At 45.2% G+C, this 16730-nt stretch overlaps 2 protein-coding genes across 3 annotated transcripts; both read right to left on the bottom strand.

Moving 5' to 3' along the window:
- Positions 1 to 488: 488 nt before the first annotated feature.
- Positions 489 to 10691, bottom strand: LOC311343863 (noelin-like). Of its 2 annotated transcripts, XM_084468833.1 has the most exons (8): positions 10669 to 10691; positions 9217 to 9418; positions 8905 to 8984; positions 7186 to 7335; positions 5627 to 5782; positions 2371 to 2590; positions 1533 to 1639; positions 489 to 1339 (listed from the first exon to the last, which is right to left on the bottom strand). In XM_084468833.1, exons 3-8 carry the CDS (start codon positions 8968 to 8970, stop codon positions 677 to 679), a joined length of 1362 nt encoding a protein of 453 aa, XP_084324959.1. In that variant the 5' UTR covers positions 8971 to 8984; positions 9217 to 9418; positions 10669 to 10691; the 3' UTR covers positions 489 to 676. The 2 variants fall into 2 exon arrangements, with proteins under 2 accessions (XP_084324959.1, XP_084324960.1); XM_084468834.1 differs by lacking the exon at positions 9217 to 9418.
- A 1036-nt stretch (positions 10692 to 11727) lies between these two features.
- pierce1 (piercer of microtubule wall 1) lies at positions 11728 to 14519 on the bottom strand (the record flags this gene model as incomplete). Its single annotated transcript, XM_084468962.1, has 3 exons — positions 11728 to 11901; positions 12117 to 12195; positions 14407 to 14519. The coding sequence occupies 3 exons, from the start codon at positions 14517 to 14519 to the stop codon at positions 11728 to 11730; spliced, it is 366 nt and encodes a 121-aa protein (XP_084325088.1).
- Between the last annotated feature and the right edge of the window lie 2211 nt (positions 14520 to 16730).

The following is a 16730-nucleotide window of genomic DNA, read 5'->3' as shown; positions in this document are numbered from 1 at the left end:
ATATAAGAGTGCTGGTTGTCTAAGTATAGCATCCAGCTAAGCTACGACTTGAAAGCTGGTGCTTTTGGATGTACAAAGGCTACACACTGTTAGCTCAACAGCTTCTTTTGAGAAACAATACTTGTGTATGACAAAATGTGTGTTCACTGGAAGCATGCAAAGTGCTCTCCTATCTAAAAATCAATATTCAACTTTTTTTTATTCATAAAGTTATTAGATGTTAGTTGTTTTCAAGTGACGCTGTACTCTGGTTCAAGATAAAGATGATGCTTGGCTTGAAACAATGTTAGGTGAAGCAGGTGCAGCAAAATGGAAGAAGTTCTGGTGTGTAAGAAGACTTCTCACACCTAAAAACGAGGGTGTGAGCCGAAAGTGGTGGGGAACCCCTGGACTAGATAGCTTAGCTAGTAGCTTAGCTGCTTAGTGTTACATGGATTTATGGTTACGAGATTAGCTTGAAAGAATAGCAGTGAAATGAATTATGGTTAGAAATAATAATACAATTAATGCTTAATAGACTAGCTTGACATTAGACAGTGTCTGTGACTGTGAGTAGTAGTATCAAATGAATGGGCCCGAGACAGACTTATTTGTGTCAAATTATGTGTCTATTGCTTTGTTGATGACTTTGTGAAACTATACGTTAAGTCCTGTCCAGGGTGTTGTATATTAAGCCTTATTTTATGATATGGAAGAGAGTCACGTTGTACAGAACTTGGTGGCCATTGTTCCAGGCGTAGAGCGCCCGGTCCCGCGGGTTGTAGTCGAGCATGGACAGGTGGCTGTACTGGTTGGTGAGGGGGATGTCGATGTACTCGTAGGTGGAGGAGTTGGTGGAGTACGCGTAGTACACCTTGGTGCCGCCGGAGTAGCCGTTGGTGACGTACAGCGTCCCGCAGATCATGAAGGCCTCGCCCGCGCTGCGCTTGGGGTGGTTGGTGGTCCAGCTGCGGATGATCTGCAGCGTGTTGGGGCTCAGTTGGCTGAGGACGATGTTCCCCGCGTTCTGATTGGTGGCGTACACGGCCCAGAGCCCGCCCTCGTCCACCATGAGGTCGATGTCGGAGTGGCCGCCCCAGGAGTAGTGGTACATGTTGTTGTAGCCGGCAAAGTCCAGCTGGCGCGTGCGGCTGATGAGCGAGGTGCTCAGGTCGAAGCGGATGATGGTGTGGCTCTGGAACTTGTTGTAGTAGATGGAGCCGTTGTACACCACCTGGCCCGTGCCCGACCAGGGGTGGGGCAGGCGGTGGGACGTGAAGTTGTCCGTGGTCATGAAGTCTTCCATGGACGGGTACTCTCGGACGAAGCGGTTGTTATGGTAGCCGTCCATGTACCACACCTGAATGGGGAGCGGGGGGGAAACGGCGGGAATTAAAAGGGAACGATATTAAACAGAGCTCTGACACTGTTCACCGTTTAGCCCCGGGCCAGGGCAGCTAACACCTCTAGCACATGTGAAGGTACAATAGCATGTTGCTACCGTGTTGTTACTCGTAAGGCAGCATGGCCGTGGTGTAAGGAGCTCTACTGACCCTGTTGTCCCCAGGAGGGGCCGCGGGGTCCGTCATCCAGGAGCCGAACCTGGAGCCGGATGTCTTGATGGTCACAGGCTCAGAGATCCCTGTCAGTTTACCACATGCTGAAACAAACCACAACAATGCATTTTAATGTTCCCACGCATGTCTTGTTTGAGTGTTTGTGTGCGTGCGTGTGCGTGTGTGTGTGTGTGTGTGTGTGTTTCTATGTGTATGCTGATATGGATGAGTGTGTGTTTGTGTTCATGCAGACATGCATGAGTGTGTGCAGTCATGAATGTCTGTTCTTGTGTGTGCGCGTGTGTGTGTGTGTGTGTGTGTGTGTGTGTGTGTGTGTGTGTGTGTGTGCGCGTGTGCGTGTGTGTGTGCGCCTGTGTGTGTGTGTGTGTGTGTGTGGGCGTGGGTGTGCGTGCGTGCGCCTGTGTGTGTGTGTGTGTGTGTGTGTGTGTGTGTGGGCGTGGGTGTGCGTGCGTGCGCCTGTGTGTGTGTGTGTGTGTGTGTGTGGGCGTGGGTGTGCGTGCGTGCGCCTGTGTGTGTGTGTGTGTGTGCGCGTGTGCGTGTGTATGTGCGCCTGTGTGTGTGTGTGTGTGTGTGTGTGTGTGTATGTGCGCCTGTGTGTGTGTGTGTGTGTGTGTGTGTGTGCGTGTGTATGTGCGCCTGTGTGTGTGTGTGTGTGTGTGTGCGCGTGTGCGTGTGTATGTGCGCCTGTGTGTGTGTGTGTGTGTGTGGGTGTGCGTGCGTGCGCCTGTGTGTGTGTGTGTGTGTGTGTGTGTGTGTGTGTGGGCGTGGGTGTGCGTGCGCCTGTGTGTGTGTGCGGGTCCCTCTGTCGGCCCACCCAGTTTCTGCATGCAGGCCCTGAGCCGCTCCTCCAGGTTGGAGACGCGGCTGTTGAGGTCCTGGTAGTCCAGCCCGCCCAGCTGCTCCTGCAGGTTGCTGAGCAGGGCCGTCACGTTGGCCGCCTCCTCCCTGAACTGCACCACCAGGCGGGCGTCGGCCTTGTAGGCCTCCAGCACCGGGATCAGCGGGCGCAGCTCGTCCATCTTGGCTTTGATGGCCTGCAGAGGAAACCATAAAGTAGGGGTCGTTTCAATTTCGAAATCGTTTCCTGTTCGTCTGATTACAAAAAAACACAGAAATACAGAATGTGTGTGGTGCCTGTTATCTAACACTACGACTCAGCTGGGGGCCTCGAACCAGCTCAGAAGGTGATCGCTACAACCCTGTGAACTGTGCAGTGGTCGCTGACTGATGAGCAGTTCAATAAAAAAACAAAAATAAAATAAAAATAAACTCAACTGCAGACATTCATGTGGCCGGTTTTGGCTGTAAACTGCTAGAAACACTCAAAAAGTCTTGACTAAATAAGATAAACTAAATGATTCACAGCAGTGGAATGATATGACCAGGCTGGTGGAGGTAATGGACAGAGTGCTGGGCTGACTGCTGGCTATTGGCCACTCGATGCACAACTCAAATAGCATAATGGTGTCATATTAGTCACAGTTGGGTTGTAAAGATTAGCACTGTGGGCTGATGCAAGTTCCAGAACTAGAAGTCAGCTTCATATATATATATATATATATATATAGACATTACATGTATAATTCATACACCTGATCTATTATTTAAATATGCAGAAAATAGAAAGGAAGTGGGTGACTGAGCTGAGTGTATCTGTCCCTGTCAGAAACAGACAGGCTCCTATCTGGGTTTGTTCTACCCAGCAGTGGCACTATAAAACCAGGTCTTACTCTTAACCAGCTGAACCAGATTCTAGGGTAATCACACCTTTATCAATACATCGCAAAGTCTGTTGAATCTGGCTTAGAAAATCAATAGAGGCCACTTTCAACTTTCCTCTACAATCTGACAGGATAAAGTATTGATCAAACATTGATTCATTTCTCCTGATGCTATTTTATTTCCTTTTGATCAGACAAGAAGGTGTTGTGTTTGTTTTACCCAGAAAATTGTATGACTGAAACCTCAAACCCCCAAATCATAAATTAGATTAATATTTGAACGGCAGCCCAGATTCTGTTAGAATGCAATATAGTGTTTGGTCAGATCGATATTGTATTTCTTCAGATCGCAGCGAACCTGCCAACAGGAATTTTAGTTACCAGGCAACTGCCTGCTATGGTGAGCCTAACGTCCGACCCGCCAGCAGAGGGCAGCAGGGAACAGCTCTGAAAATGTTCCCATCTTGTGTTGTATCGTGAAAACAGAAACGCTGACCCTTGGCTACAGGAATCGTATTGTATACTTATATCGTTTATTAGTTTGGTTATTGAGTAATTTAATTTGTATTTGGGATATTAAGATGTGAATTGAACATACATGTCATTAAGGTCCAGGTAGGGGTTAGACATCTTGCTCAAGGGCACCAACAGGTAGACTGCAGTCTGCAGACACTGAGATTCAAATCTAGAACCCTTTGACTGTGAGCCTTTGACCCTTTGACATAAGTCCCCATTGTAGTGTATCCCTGTAGTGTGTAGTAGTAGTAGTAGGCCTATGTCATGGTGGTTTCAGTGTAACTTCAGGACTTGAACCGGCACCTTCAATGATTAACAACAGTTCTACAGCAGAACCAATTTAAAACACTTTATTTTGCACACCTTGTCAAAAATGCAACATCTTACTGTCCCATGCGTCATTCAGAAAACAAGACAACAATATTTGATTATCATTATTATTATGCAGAAGAACCTTCAGCAACCAGATTTTGTTACACAAGAGGTGTGTGTGTTTGTGTGTGTGTGTGTGTGTGTGTGTGAGTGTGTGTGAGGGGGTTCGGGGTCATGCAGAGAGTGTAGTGTAGAAGTTTGACTTGGAGTGCTTCATTGTGACAGCACAGAGGTCAATACCAGTCTTTATGTGTTGTACGCAAACAGTCACGTGTATTTTCGCCATGCTAATCAATGAGTGATAAGAGTTTTAACACACACTTAACCAGGGGAGTAAAGACACACATCTTATCTTACAAGTCTCACAAAAAACCATGCAACGTGGGAGAGTAAAACCACACACGCACACACACACACACACACACACACACACACACACACACACACACACACACACACACACACACACACACACACACACACAATCTAGTTATAGACTGACATGCTTTGATTTGCAAATCAGCTTCAGGTCCAGTGCGTTGAAAGTATTTCTCAGTAACTTCCCTCCCCAATTATTTTCCAAGCGGCTTCAAGTAAAGTGAAAGGTCAAAGGTCAAGAGATGCTGGACAGGAGTTTGGAATGTCATGTTGGAGGTGAGGCCTTGTGGGATAGCCTGTCCTGGAGCTTCCTAACGTTAGCCCTGCAAGCAAGAGAACAACACCGTTGAGTGTTGGCTGTTGGCTTCAGCTAAAGAGCAACCAGCACACTTCCTGGTTTTTAGCCAATCAGGCAGCTAAGGAACATCTCACTAAAAGAGATGGGTTCTATATCCGAATGTCTGTATACTTACAAAACATTACAAGTTACTTTGACACAGTAGGATTATTAGGCTTGTCATAGCCAGGTATCATTTGTACTAATAATTTCATTTAATTCAGAGATGTTTATGTTAACATTAGAATCCTGTAAGAATTGGGTTTAATAACAAGAATGACAAAATAAATCTCTAGAAATACATTAATTTCCTCGACACTAGTTCTACCAACAGAGAACGAGGTTGTTTGTTCTTGTTACTTAGTGTATTTATTAGGAAGTTATCTGTGACTAGCTGTATTTACTAGCACCACAGTAACCAGTGTGCCTCTTCTGCTCTTCCAGTATTAAGAGACAAATATAACATTGTCATTTCTGTTTGATACGAGTGGAGCGTTGTCAAGTGTTTACCATGAGTCCTGTTCTCACTTTAACTATTCCCCTTATTCTAATTATTCCAATGACAACACACACACACTCTCTCTCACACACACACACACACACACACACACACACACACACACACACACACACACACACACACACACACACACAGAAGCTCATGTGTAAAGTGGGAACCACCACATCTCCTTCATTCCGTCCTCCCAAACGTTGGTCTCAGTGGTTCTAGGTGTGATGGGTCTCACCTTGTACTGTCTGGCGGTGTTGCTCTCGTGTCCGTCTTCCACCTGTTTGAATTTGTTCTCCAGGCCCTTCAGCTGCACCTCCATCCTCTCCACGTACTGCAGGTCCCTCTGGGTCCGCTGGTCCAGGACCTCGATGGACTGGGTCATGTTCTGCACCTGGACACCCAGGAGACCAGCTGTGAGTTCACGTGGAACGCAGCTGTGAAGGCCCTGGCTCTCTGCCCTCAGGCACACTGTGGCACCGGGCTAGAGGGCCAGCAGCACTGAGGGCCAGCAGCACTGAGGGCCAGCAGCACTGGGCTAGAGGGCCAGCAGCACTGAGGGCCAGCAGCACTGAGGACCAGCAGCACTGAGGGCCAGCAGCACTGAGGGCCAGCAGCACTGAGGGCCAGCAGCACTGAGGGCCAGGAGCACTGAGGGCCAGCAGCACTGAGGGCCAGGAGCACTGAGGGCCAGCAGCACTGAGGGCCAGGAGCACTGAGGGCCAGCAGCACTGAGGGCCAGCAGCACTGAGGGCCAGCAGCACTGAGGGCCAGGAGCACTGAGGGCCAGCAGCACTGAGGGCCAGCAGCACTGAGGGCCAGGAGCACTGGGCCAGGAGCACTGGGCCAGAGGGCCAGACCCGGTGGGGGCGGTTGGCCGGTTTTTTGTTGCCACATTTCAAGTCAAGTCAACACGGCTATAGAAACTCTGTTTATATAAACTATTATATAAACTTATATAAACTATATAAACTCTGTTTCTATAGCCCTTTTGCTACACAATGCAGACTAAATGCACTTTACATAGAAAATGTCATACAATATAATAAAAAAGGATTTTAAAGAGTGCATAAAGACATTTAGCCACTGGATTTAAAATAATCAATAAAGAACATGAAAACAGGATTCAAAAGAATGCATGAAAAACGTTTGAATAAAAGACTAAAATTGCGTTGTGGTTTAGCAGAAAGTGAAGCGGAACATAAATGTTTTAAACCTTGATTTAAATGCAGCCAGGGTTGGAGCCAGGCGCATGTCGAATGGGATTCCACCCACGTTCCATCATGAGTGTTGGTCGGGGCAAGTGTTCCTTAGAGTATGATTCAGTCTTGTTCTACGATATACTTTATCGATATACGATATCTTTATCTTCTATTGTCAAGACAACACATAAGATATTAACCACCACCAAAGAAGAAGTCTTCTCCTCTCCATGGTTCATGGTTGTTAGGTCTTGTTCTGTCTACGTATACTATGTGTAAAACCGCACCCATCAATTAGGTGCATCGTCACATATACAATTTTAAACGTCGTAAATGTCAATGTTATTGGATCGTGTAAAAGTTAAGACCAAGTTAGCCGCCACTGCTAGCTAAAGCAGCAGTGGCGGTGTTAAGGCGTATCTGCGTCTAGCTGCTGCAGAGTCACACAGTAGAGAGACACAGTAGAGACATCTGCAGTACAGCAGTACTGGGGGGTTCTGTTCACAATAGCTGTGGGGGGCGTTCGGCTGAAGTAAGTGCTGGAGAACGACGCTAGGTCGTTAGCAGCAGCAGCAGCAGTGAGCCTCCTCAGTACCTTCTCAAGGAGCTGTTTGAGCTGCTTAGTGCGAGCGTCTCTGGAGCAGACGGTCTGCTGAGGGGCCACTACGGTGCACACGCAGCGGCCCTCGGTGTCCTGGGCCGAGCTGAACACCTGCCACCCGTCCTCCGGATTAGCGGGGAATACCTGAAGACACGGACAGAGAGAGCACCGGCCACATTAGATGTATTAGATTTGTGCCAAGTGCTACGGAATGGAAATAGCAAGGGTCAGCCGGGTCATTGCCATTTTCAATCCATAGTTTGATTTAATTTAATTACCGCTTGATTGATTGTGTAATGTCAATTATGTATTAAATGTCAACTTTTATCTTGGTGGAAAAGCTACAGCTTCACTAGTATCTGATGCATTCGTAATATTTTCGATGGCACGCCAACCTTTTAATCATTTGCACCAAGCGAGATACCAATACGGCGAGGGTGATGAGAGCGTACAACGTGAAACCCCCTCTAGTGGCCACGGTCTGTACTACACACGTGAAAGGTCCGTCAGAAATCATCTTTTTATTGACAGTTCTGACCGGAGCAGTCAGGCATATCAGTAGCACAGCTCCGTTATTGCGTGTCAGTATGTAAATGTGTTGTATTTGTCTGTTCTGAAGGATTGAATCCTCTTCTCAGAGCTTCCGCCATCTCTCACTCACCCCACCCCACTCATGGATTTTCTCTCTCACTCCTCTGCATTTATGCGATATCCCTGCCCACCCTCCCCCCTGTTTACCAATTTCACCTCATCTCCCTCCCCCCTAGTCCCCCTATATCTCCTTATCCCCAGAAGTGTTCAGTGGAGGCCGACACGTCAACGACCATACGGACCCCCATAACACCAGCAGCCAGCGTAGGGGCAGTGTTGCCAGATTGGGCTCGATTTCCCGCCGAATCTGGCAACACTGGGTGGGGGGCTATTTTAAGGGGGAGAGAGGAGATGGTCCACGGAGATGGCAGCAGCGTGAGAGGGGATGCTGCTGGAAGGGTGTGTGTGGTGGTGAGGAGGAGAGTGAATTAATAATGAGGGGATGATGATTGGCTGCCAAGCAAGTACAAGGAGGTAGTTGGTCCTCTGTTCAATTATTAGTGGAGGGACGTCACTTCAACATTTTTGCCTCTGAAGACGCCATGCAAACGATGGTGAAACGATAGTAATACCTCAATCTCACCCATCTCGAAATGTGGCAGTTGGTAATAGGTAATAAAACGTAGGCCTACGGAGGGCGAATATACACGTTGAATTGGCGGGCCATTCAGGAATATGTGTGGAATTGTTTTTATTTACATTTGATCACATTCCATGATATTGTAAATTGTATCAATCCGTTCAAAATGGCCCCTAATATTGGCCTGTACCAATTTTATACATAAGAAAAAAACATTTTGGGGGAGGGGGGTTAAATAAATAAAATAACCATGGGTCAGGGCATGAGCGATTGAACCAGGTGTCTGGGCTCAGGTAGCCTAGACTTAAATAACATTAATCCCTAATATAATAAAGTTGGTATATACCTAGATATTAGGCCTATACATACTAGTCTACTTATTACACATCCTACATTTAATCCATCACAACATTAAGGCATGGGCTGTAGGGGCTACGATAATGATCAATCCGAGCCATGCTGCGATACGGTTCAATTGCGAGTGAATGAAGGCATATTATGACCAGGAGCTGGTGACGGACGTGGACGGTGAGGTGGCCTACCTGAGTCAGTTCAGTCCCCATCAACAACAGCAACGCGACCCGCAGAACCTTTTCGGCCGGCTCCATCTCTCCCCCAGTCCCTGTGTTTTCACATGCACACCGTTTTCCTCCAGAAATGTCCTCCTCCTCCTCCTCCTCTCCTCTTTATGTTCTGTGTTCTATCACTTCTTCCTCCCCTCCCTTTCTCTCTCTCTCTCTCTCTCTCTCTCTCTCTCTCTCTCTCTCGCTCTCCCTCTCTCTCTCTCTCTCTCTCTCCACTCGGCGTGAAAGAGAGCCGATGAACGCACAATGAAGACAGCAGCCTGAGCCTACGTGTGAAGCTTTAGCGCTGAAAAACCATCCTCGACACTTCCCTTTCTCTGTGCGATGGTGTCAGGTTGGCTCGCGAGCGGATCCGGGGGTGCAGGCAGCGGAGGAGGGAGAGGAGGAGAGGAGAGATGATGCCCGCTGTGTTGGACCGGAAACGCGAGGAGTGGGTGTGGCGGGCCGCTTGGCAGCCAGCGATGTGATCATCCTGCATTATTATGGAGCATAAATTATAGGACCTTATCGAAATCAAAAGTATTTCATTGTATACGCGAGTGCATTTAAATAATGTAAGATGATCTTTATGCATGGCAACGGGTCATATTTATTTTTCGCCTCTAGTCCTGCATTGCCAAGAGTGTAGGCGTATGCATCTGTAGGCTACCCAACAGTGTCATGGATTTAGAGAGCATTGGATTCAGGTACTTAAAATGGGGCCAGTTTAAAGAATCAGCTTGATGAAGACTTTTTTGAATTTGTTAACAATCTGGGAAATTGTTAAGATTCGTATTTAGGAAGCAGAGCAGAATTAAATAATAAGAGTGATCTGCATAGTGTGTATTGTCTTGTTTGTTGTTTGTACAAAGCTTATATAGGCTGCTTGATTAATTATTAAGGATAATACATATGTGTATAGTCTAGTGTAGCTATCATTTGTTTAGTATTTCGTATCAGAAATCGTGATCTTGGAGTTCTTGGCTCCACAGGGTAGTCTATAAGGTAGCCAGAACCATGCTGAGAACCACCTGACACACTCTCTCTCTCCCCTCTCTCTCTGTCTCTCTCTCACTCTCTCTCTCTGACTCTCTCTCTCTCCCCTCTATCTTTGTTCCTCTAGCTCAGTCGTCTCTAGGGTGGTCGTGCTGTTTGTCCATTCTGTTCTTGTTTGGAAAGCAAAAGCAGTGTTTGAGGATGCAGTGGGAGGACGGGATGGTGTAAATATCACAAGCTGGCAGCTTCTCACCCATAATGGGCATTCAGAGCTCCAGGATGTGAGGGTGGTTGAGAATACAGCACGACAGACAATACAACAGCTAATCAATACTATACAGGGTTTATCTTATCCTTATCTTATTAAAGAACATTGTCAGGATCAGGGTTAGGGTTTGTGTGTGTGTGTGTGTGTGTGTGTGTGTGTGTGTGTGTGTGTGTGTTTGTGTGTGTGTGTGTGTGTGTATGTTTGTGCATGTGTGTGTGTGTGTGTGTGTGTTGGACAAGACCTGGGTGAGACATAACTACCCAGACCTTTATAACTAACCAGACTTATATAACTAACCACACCCATATAACTAACCAGACTTATATAACTAACCACACCTAACTAACCAGACTTACATAACCAGACCTGGGTAACATACTGTAATAACTTACCTGGGTGGTAAGATACTGTAATAACTAACCAGACCTGGGTGGTAACCAGGTATTCGATATTCGATAAAATTCGATAAAATTCGTTACCTGGAGCGTTCTGACCCCTTGGACTTGTTGTGACTTTATGAATGGGTGGGCGTGGCCTCCGTAATGCGCTCTGATTAGCTAAGCATGGTGCTGAGCTCCCGCCTTTTGAATACCCGTATGTGTGCTCGGTGCTGGTCCCTTGTGGCTATGTGTAGGCATTACGCTTGTTTTCGTGGCCTGAGGGAGGAACGTCCTCCCCGAAGTAATATCCAATAGGCGATAGGGGGTGCTAATGTCCCTTTACCCAGGGAAACGAACATTACACGTACAAAGGCATTAAAGTAGTCATATTTAAGGGCATTAATTCATTACAGTAGTCTGGGCAATCTACATTTTTTATTCTCAACAATGGTTAAGGAGGATCTTCCTCCCTCTCCTCACTGGAGAAGCCGCCACTGGTGGTAACATACTGTAATTACTAACCAGACCTTGGTAAGAACATACTGTAATTACTAACCAGACCTGGGTAACATACTGTGATAACTAACCTGGGTAAGAACATACTGTAATAACTAACCTAGGTGGTAACATACTGTAATTACTAACCAGACCTGGGTGGTAACATACTGTGATAACTAACCTGGGTGGTAACATACTGTAATAACTAACCTAGGTGGTAACATACTGTAATTACTAACCAGACCTGGGTGGTAACATACTGTAATAACTAACCTGGGTGGTAACATACTGTAATTACTAACCAGACCTGGGTGGTAACATACTGTAATAACTAACCTGGGTGGTAACATACTGTAATAACTAACCAGACCTGGGTGGTAACATACTGTAATAACTAACCTGGGTGGTAACATACTGTAATAACTAACCTGGGGGGTAACATACTGTAATAACTAACCAGACCTGGGTAAGAACATTCTGTTTATATTTCCAGACGGACACATGGATGGACCAATGGTTTAACAGGTCACTGGTAGAACAACACAGATCTGTCATGACACAGGAGAACATGTCCGTCTGAGGAAGGAGAGGTTTCACCACGTTGACACCAACACCCGTCGGGCTTCACTGGGTACCATGGTGCAGCCAGCGGTTGGTGTGCTAGTTGCCATGGAGATAGCAGCGGTTGAAGCTGATTCTATTTTGCAGGGTCGTCGTGGCATCCTTCCCAGAGATTCTGTTTTTATCCAAGAAAGTGTTGAAGCCATTTTCCCGGAACATCCCGCTTCGTAGTTTCTCCTCCGAGAACTGCCGCGACGTCCCGTTGAAGTGAGTCTAGGCAGAGACATGACAGTCAGACCCACCACAGCCAAGAGACACACGTTTCAATATACAGCATATCTTTAAAAGAAAAATATCATATCAAAATGGAGGAAGATCTTTATATGGTGAAGACGTAATGAATGGTAATGAGCAGCAGAAGCTACAGATAACGTAGTTAAAGAGGCGTCGCTCTGGCAACTGTTCATGTATATTCATGAGTGGCTCACAGGCATCTCGTGCACAGTGGGTCTCTTGCTCCCGTACACCTGGTTGGATGTCTGGTAGAGCGGATTGCAGCTCTTTTGGCTAGAACAAAGCACAAAACAAATCTTTTTATTATCTATAGGCCTCAAAAACACTAAGGGCGTCAGAAAAAAAACATGGCTGGGTTTGGAAAGAGAACAAAGAACAGATCTAGGTGAGAAGTCTGCTGTCCTTCCAGAATCTTCTGTTTCATGAGACCTGAAGCTAAAAATGAATATGGACCTGGCACTCTGCCACGAAGTGGAGCTCTGCCCTCTCCATCCCCCTCGCTCCCTCTCACCCACCATCTCTCCATCACTCTCACCCACCATCTCTCCATGACTCTCACCCACCATCTCTCTATGACTCTCACCCACCATCTCTCTATGACTCTCACCCACCATCTCTCTATGACTCTCACCCACCATCTCTCTATGACTCTCACCCACCATCTCTCTATGACTCTCACCCACCATCTCTCTATGACTCTCACCCACCATCTCTCCATCACTCTCACCCACCATCTCTCTATGACTCTCACCCACCATCTCTCCATCACTCTCACCCACCATCTCTCTATGACTCTCACCCACCATCTCTCTATGACTCTCACCCACCATCTCTCTATGACTCTCACCCACCATCTCTCTATGACTCTCACCCACCATCTCTCTATGACTCTCACCCACCATCTCTCTATGACTCTCACCCACCATCTCTCTATGACTCTCACCCACCATCTCTCTATGACTCTCACCCACCATCTCTCTATGACTCTCACCCACCATCTCTCTATGACTCTCACCCACCATCTCTCCATCACTCTCACTAAGGGTGGGAATCTCTTGGCACCTCACGATTCGATTTGATTCAGATTCAGAGGTCAACGATTTGATTCTAAAACGATTATCGATGCATCAATTTTTTTTACGTACATTTCCATGCAGGATTTTCAAAAATATATATAATCTGAGTTGCTACTCAGAGTTTGCTAATCACTTCCTACTTGTACGATGATCATTAAAGACAATCAACAGATGAATTACCTTATCTAATATTTTATATTAGATAAAGTCGGTTCTCTGTGCAGAGAACCCGCAGGCAGAAAGGAGTTTTCTGTAGCACTCTGCAGCAGGCGCACAAATTTAATTAAAAAAAAATATATATATATATATTATGATTATTAATTTTTCTGCATCGAGATGGAATCGTTCTATAGAGAATCGTGATGCATCGAAGAATCTGTTATTTTTCTCACCCCTAACTCTCACCCACCATCCCTCCATCTCTCTCACCCACCATCTCTCTCTCCCTCTCACCCACAATCCCTCAATCTCTCTCTCCATATCTCCCTCCCTCTCACCCACTATCTCTCCATCTCTCCCTCCCTCTCACCCTCTATCTCTCCATCCCACCCACTTTCTCTCCATCTTTCTCTCAATCTATCCTCGCTCATCCTTTATCTCATCTCACAATCACTCTTTCATCATCTCTCCATCTATCCCTCGTCCAATCCTCTCTCTCCATCTCACCATTTATATCTTGTCTCATATCTATCTCTCCATCCATCTATGTGTCCTCCTCAATCTCCAGCTATCCATCCATCTCTCGTCTGTCTCTCCATATGATCCCCTCTCTTGCTCTCTCCTCATGGACTGATTTCCATCTCATCTTCTCTTAATAATAATAATAATAATAATAATAATAATAATAATACATTTTATTTGTAATGCACTTTATATTTCAGCAATTTAAAAGTGCTACAGAGTACAATTTGCAATTAAAAAAATAAATAAAGATAAACTAGTTAAAACAAGGGGAACCTATATGAAACAGGAATTAGAAACAGGAATCTCTTACCTGTCATGCCTCCAGCTCATATCTAGAAATCCCTCTCATCTCAACATCACAAAATATATCCTCCCCTTCATCTCCCTGGCTCTCTCTGTCCTCCCCATCTCTCTTCATCCCACTCAAACTCATCGTACTTCGCAACATCATAACATCTCCCTCTGCTCCCAGAGGGAGGCCGCGGGGATGTATCAGGCAATGTTTAAATCCTCGCCAGTACCTTAAGCCACTCCTAAGGGGCGCTAGTGTCCAAGAGGAATGGGATACTCACATAATAGAAACTCTCAAAATACGCACACTTCATTCAGAGAACATATATCACACCAATTCTACTTCATGAAGGAATACAGTAACATTAAGTCAAGATACAAGGAATAGTGGACATTGACACCTACCTGTTACAGTGGAAAAAGTCAGACCTACCTGTAACCGTGGAAACGGTGGGGGTTGTTGAATCTCTCTGGTAGATTGTCCGCCACTTTATAGACGTCGCTGGTCCTGACGACTGACTCCGGTTCTCCCGGTTCTCCGTCCATCGCGCCAACGGGTCGAGCTAGCGGTCAACCGTCTGACAGTGTGGTTGCTATCAACAGAACGGTTGCTCTGCTCACCAGAGAAGTGTGGCTGCAGCGCGGTGCGGCCAGTGTTGCCAGATTGGGCGGGAAATCTGGCCCGATCTGGCAACACTGCTCACCGGAGACGTCTCACGTCACGCAGGCAGTTGGATACATTTCATCCAGAGAGAATGAAGATAATAATTTGAAAGGTTTGAAAGGTTTATGCATTTTCTGAAAGATATATAAATAATTAAACTAAATGGAGGTACTATATAAAGGAAATCACAGATTATGCATTATGCATAGATTATGCATGCTTGAATTAGGTGGCCTTTACTTACTTAATATATTATCTACCAAGCTTTTAATAAAATGCTTGTTAAAAGATCTAGTTTCCAACTTGGTTGCCACAGAACACGTTTTGGATCTTCAATAGATAATCTTCGACACTTTGCAGACAAATCTATATATATATATAATAAATTCCCTGTTTTTCAGATAACTGACTCGTGCAGATAATTGTGTCAATGATTTCCATGAAACCTGACAAATAAGATAATAAACACAACAATAGGAAGAAAATTGTAGGAGCCCGAAGGCAACTTTTCACCCAGTTTGGTGTAAAATCAATTTCCTCACTATCAATTGTGCATTTATAATTTCCAAATAACTTTGGCCTGTTTTGACTCTCCCTTCACTTGCATTGAGCAGGCAAAAATTTGCAAGCTCTAATTTCCACAACTACTTAAGATATGAATATTTTTATAATGTAGTCCATGGTCAGCAACATCTATAAACAGTGTTTGATAAATTCAGGGCACGTTGAGTCTGCCCCAGTTCATAGTCATAGCCTACTTTCTATACGAACATCCATTCATTAACGAAAAATACTGACTCCATTGTTGTTTAAAGTTTAGTTTAGTTGAAAATTGGAAACATCCACAAACTTCAAAAAAGCCCACTTCTACATACCAGTAAACAATGTAAAAAATAAAAAATAAACAGAAATAAACAAGCAGTTTTTATATATTTTACAATCCACCAAATTATAGCCATGAGCTTTCAAGTTGTCGATAGAATAATGTTTGACATTTCACTCGTGAATCAACAACATTGGATCCTATTGAATACACGGCTAATTGGAACATCATCTACTATGAGGAGAAAGCTTCTCCACCGCTTCTTGATGCACTTGAAAGTCTTTAAAGTTTTCAGATATTGACATCATGGTCTGTCTTTTCTTACCCTTCTCGGGACATAAAAACATTTCTCTGAAAGCATTAGCAGGTCCAAAAGGTAAAACATTTCTATAGCAGCCATCTTGCATTCTCTGTAGGCCTTTCTACTTTGATTAAGCTTGACATTAACAATACATTGGAGTAAATACATTTCAAAAGGAACACATTAATACTGCTGTTTCACTTTGCCACGGCTCTATTTTACACTACGACAGACTCCGGATCCAAGTTGGATCTGGTGGACAAGGTAGAGGATCCATGTTGCATCTGTTTCACATAGGATCCCTATTGGATCTGTCTAACGTTAGATATGATCCATGTTGAATGGGTTAAACATGGGATAGGCGCCATGTTGGATCTGTTTAACATGGCAGAAGAGTCTTGCTGACCCAGAGTTTCTTAACATTGCTAGTATTGACCTTTGAGATGTTCCGTATTCTCTCACTAACAGTAAACAAATAGCAAGGCTCAGTGACGCTCGGACAGACAGACAGGTAGACAATCAGGTAGACAGGACGGGTGCGTTCAAAGGCATAAAGGAAAGTAGGAGGGCTGACAGGTGTAATGTAACCGAGGAGACAATCACTATGGAAACAACCCAAATAACTTATGCAGAAGAGGGGAAAATGTAGACCTAAGGTTGCTAGGCAGCAGTAGTCCTCTGCTTTGCATGTGATGTAGTGGTTACCGTGGTAACACACACCGGCAATGACATTGCTATGGAAACACATTTGTTCGTCTTCCCTGAAAACATGTAATATCGTCGCCTCCCTCCTTTGAAATCCGTCTGAGAAAGAGAGGAGTGATTCCTCTGGTTCCTTCCGGGCTTGTGTTGATTGCAGGAACAACAAGTCCTTTAAGTTTGTCTGAATTTGACATCCAAACATTGGCAATCTGCGTAAGGAACTCTTGAAACAACGTGTGTATTAATGTCCATGAAACTTTTTTTTTT

Source organism: Micromesistius poutassou (genome assembly GCF_964030765.1).
Source record: "Micromesistius poutassou genome assembly, chromosome: 5".
NCBI classification, from domain to species: Eukaryota; Metazoa; Chordata; class Actinopteri; order Gadiformes; family Gadidae; genus Micromesistius; species Micromesistius poutassou.
The sequence above is the reverse complement of the archived record's forward strand: the minus strand, read 5'-3'. Positions and strand labels throughout refer to the sequence as shown.

Bases quoted from the DNA above. Each gene is read 5' to 3' on its own strand.
- LOC311343863 (XM_084468833.1), bottom strand. From the start codon at position 8,970: ATGGAGCCGGCCGAAAAGGTTCTGCGGGTCGCGTTGCTGTTGTTGATG. The intron at 5,783-7,185 runs GTACTGAGGAGG...CTGGGTGTCCAG, and splicing joins TCAAACAGCTCCTTGAGAAG to GTGCAGAACATGACCCAGTC. The intron at 1,640-2,370 runs GTGGGCCGACAG...GGTTTGTTTCAG, and splicing joins GGCCTGCATGCAGAAACTGG to CATGTGGTAAACTGACAGGG.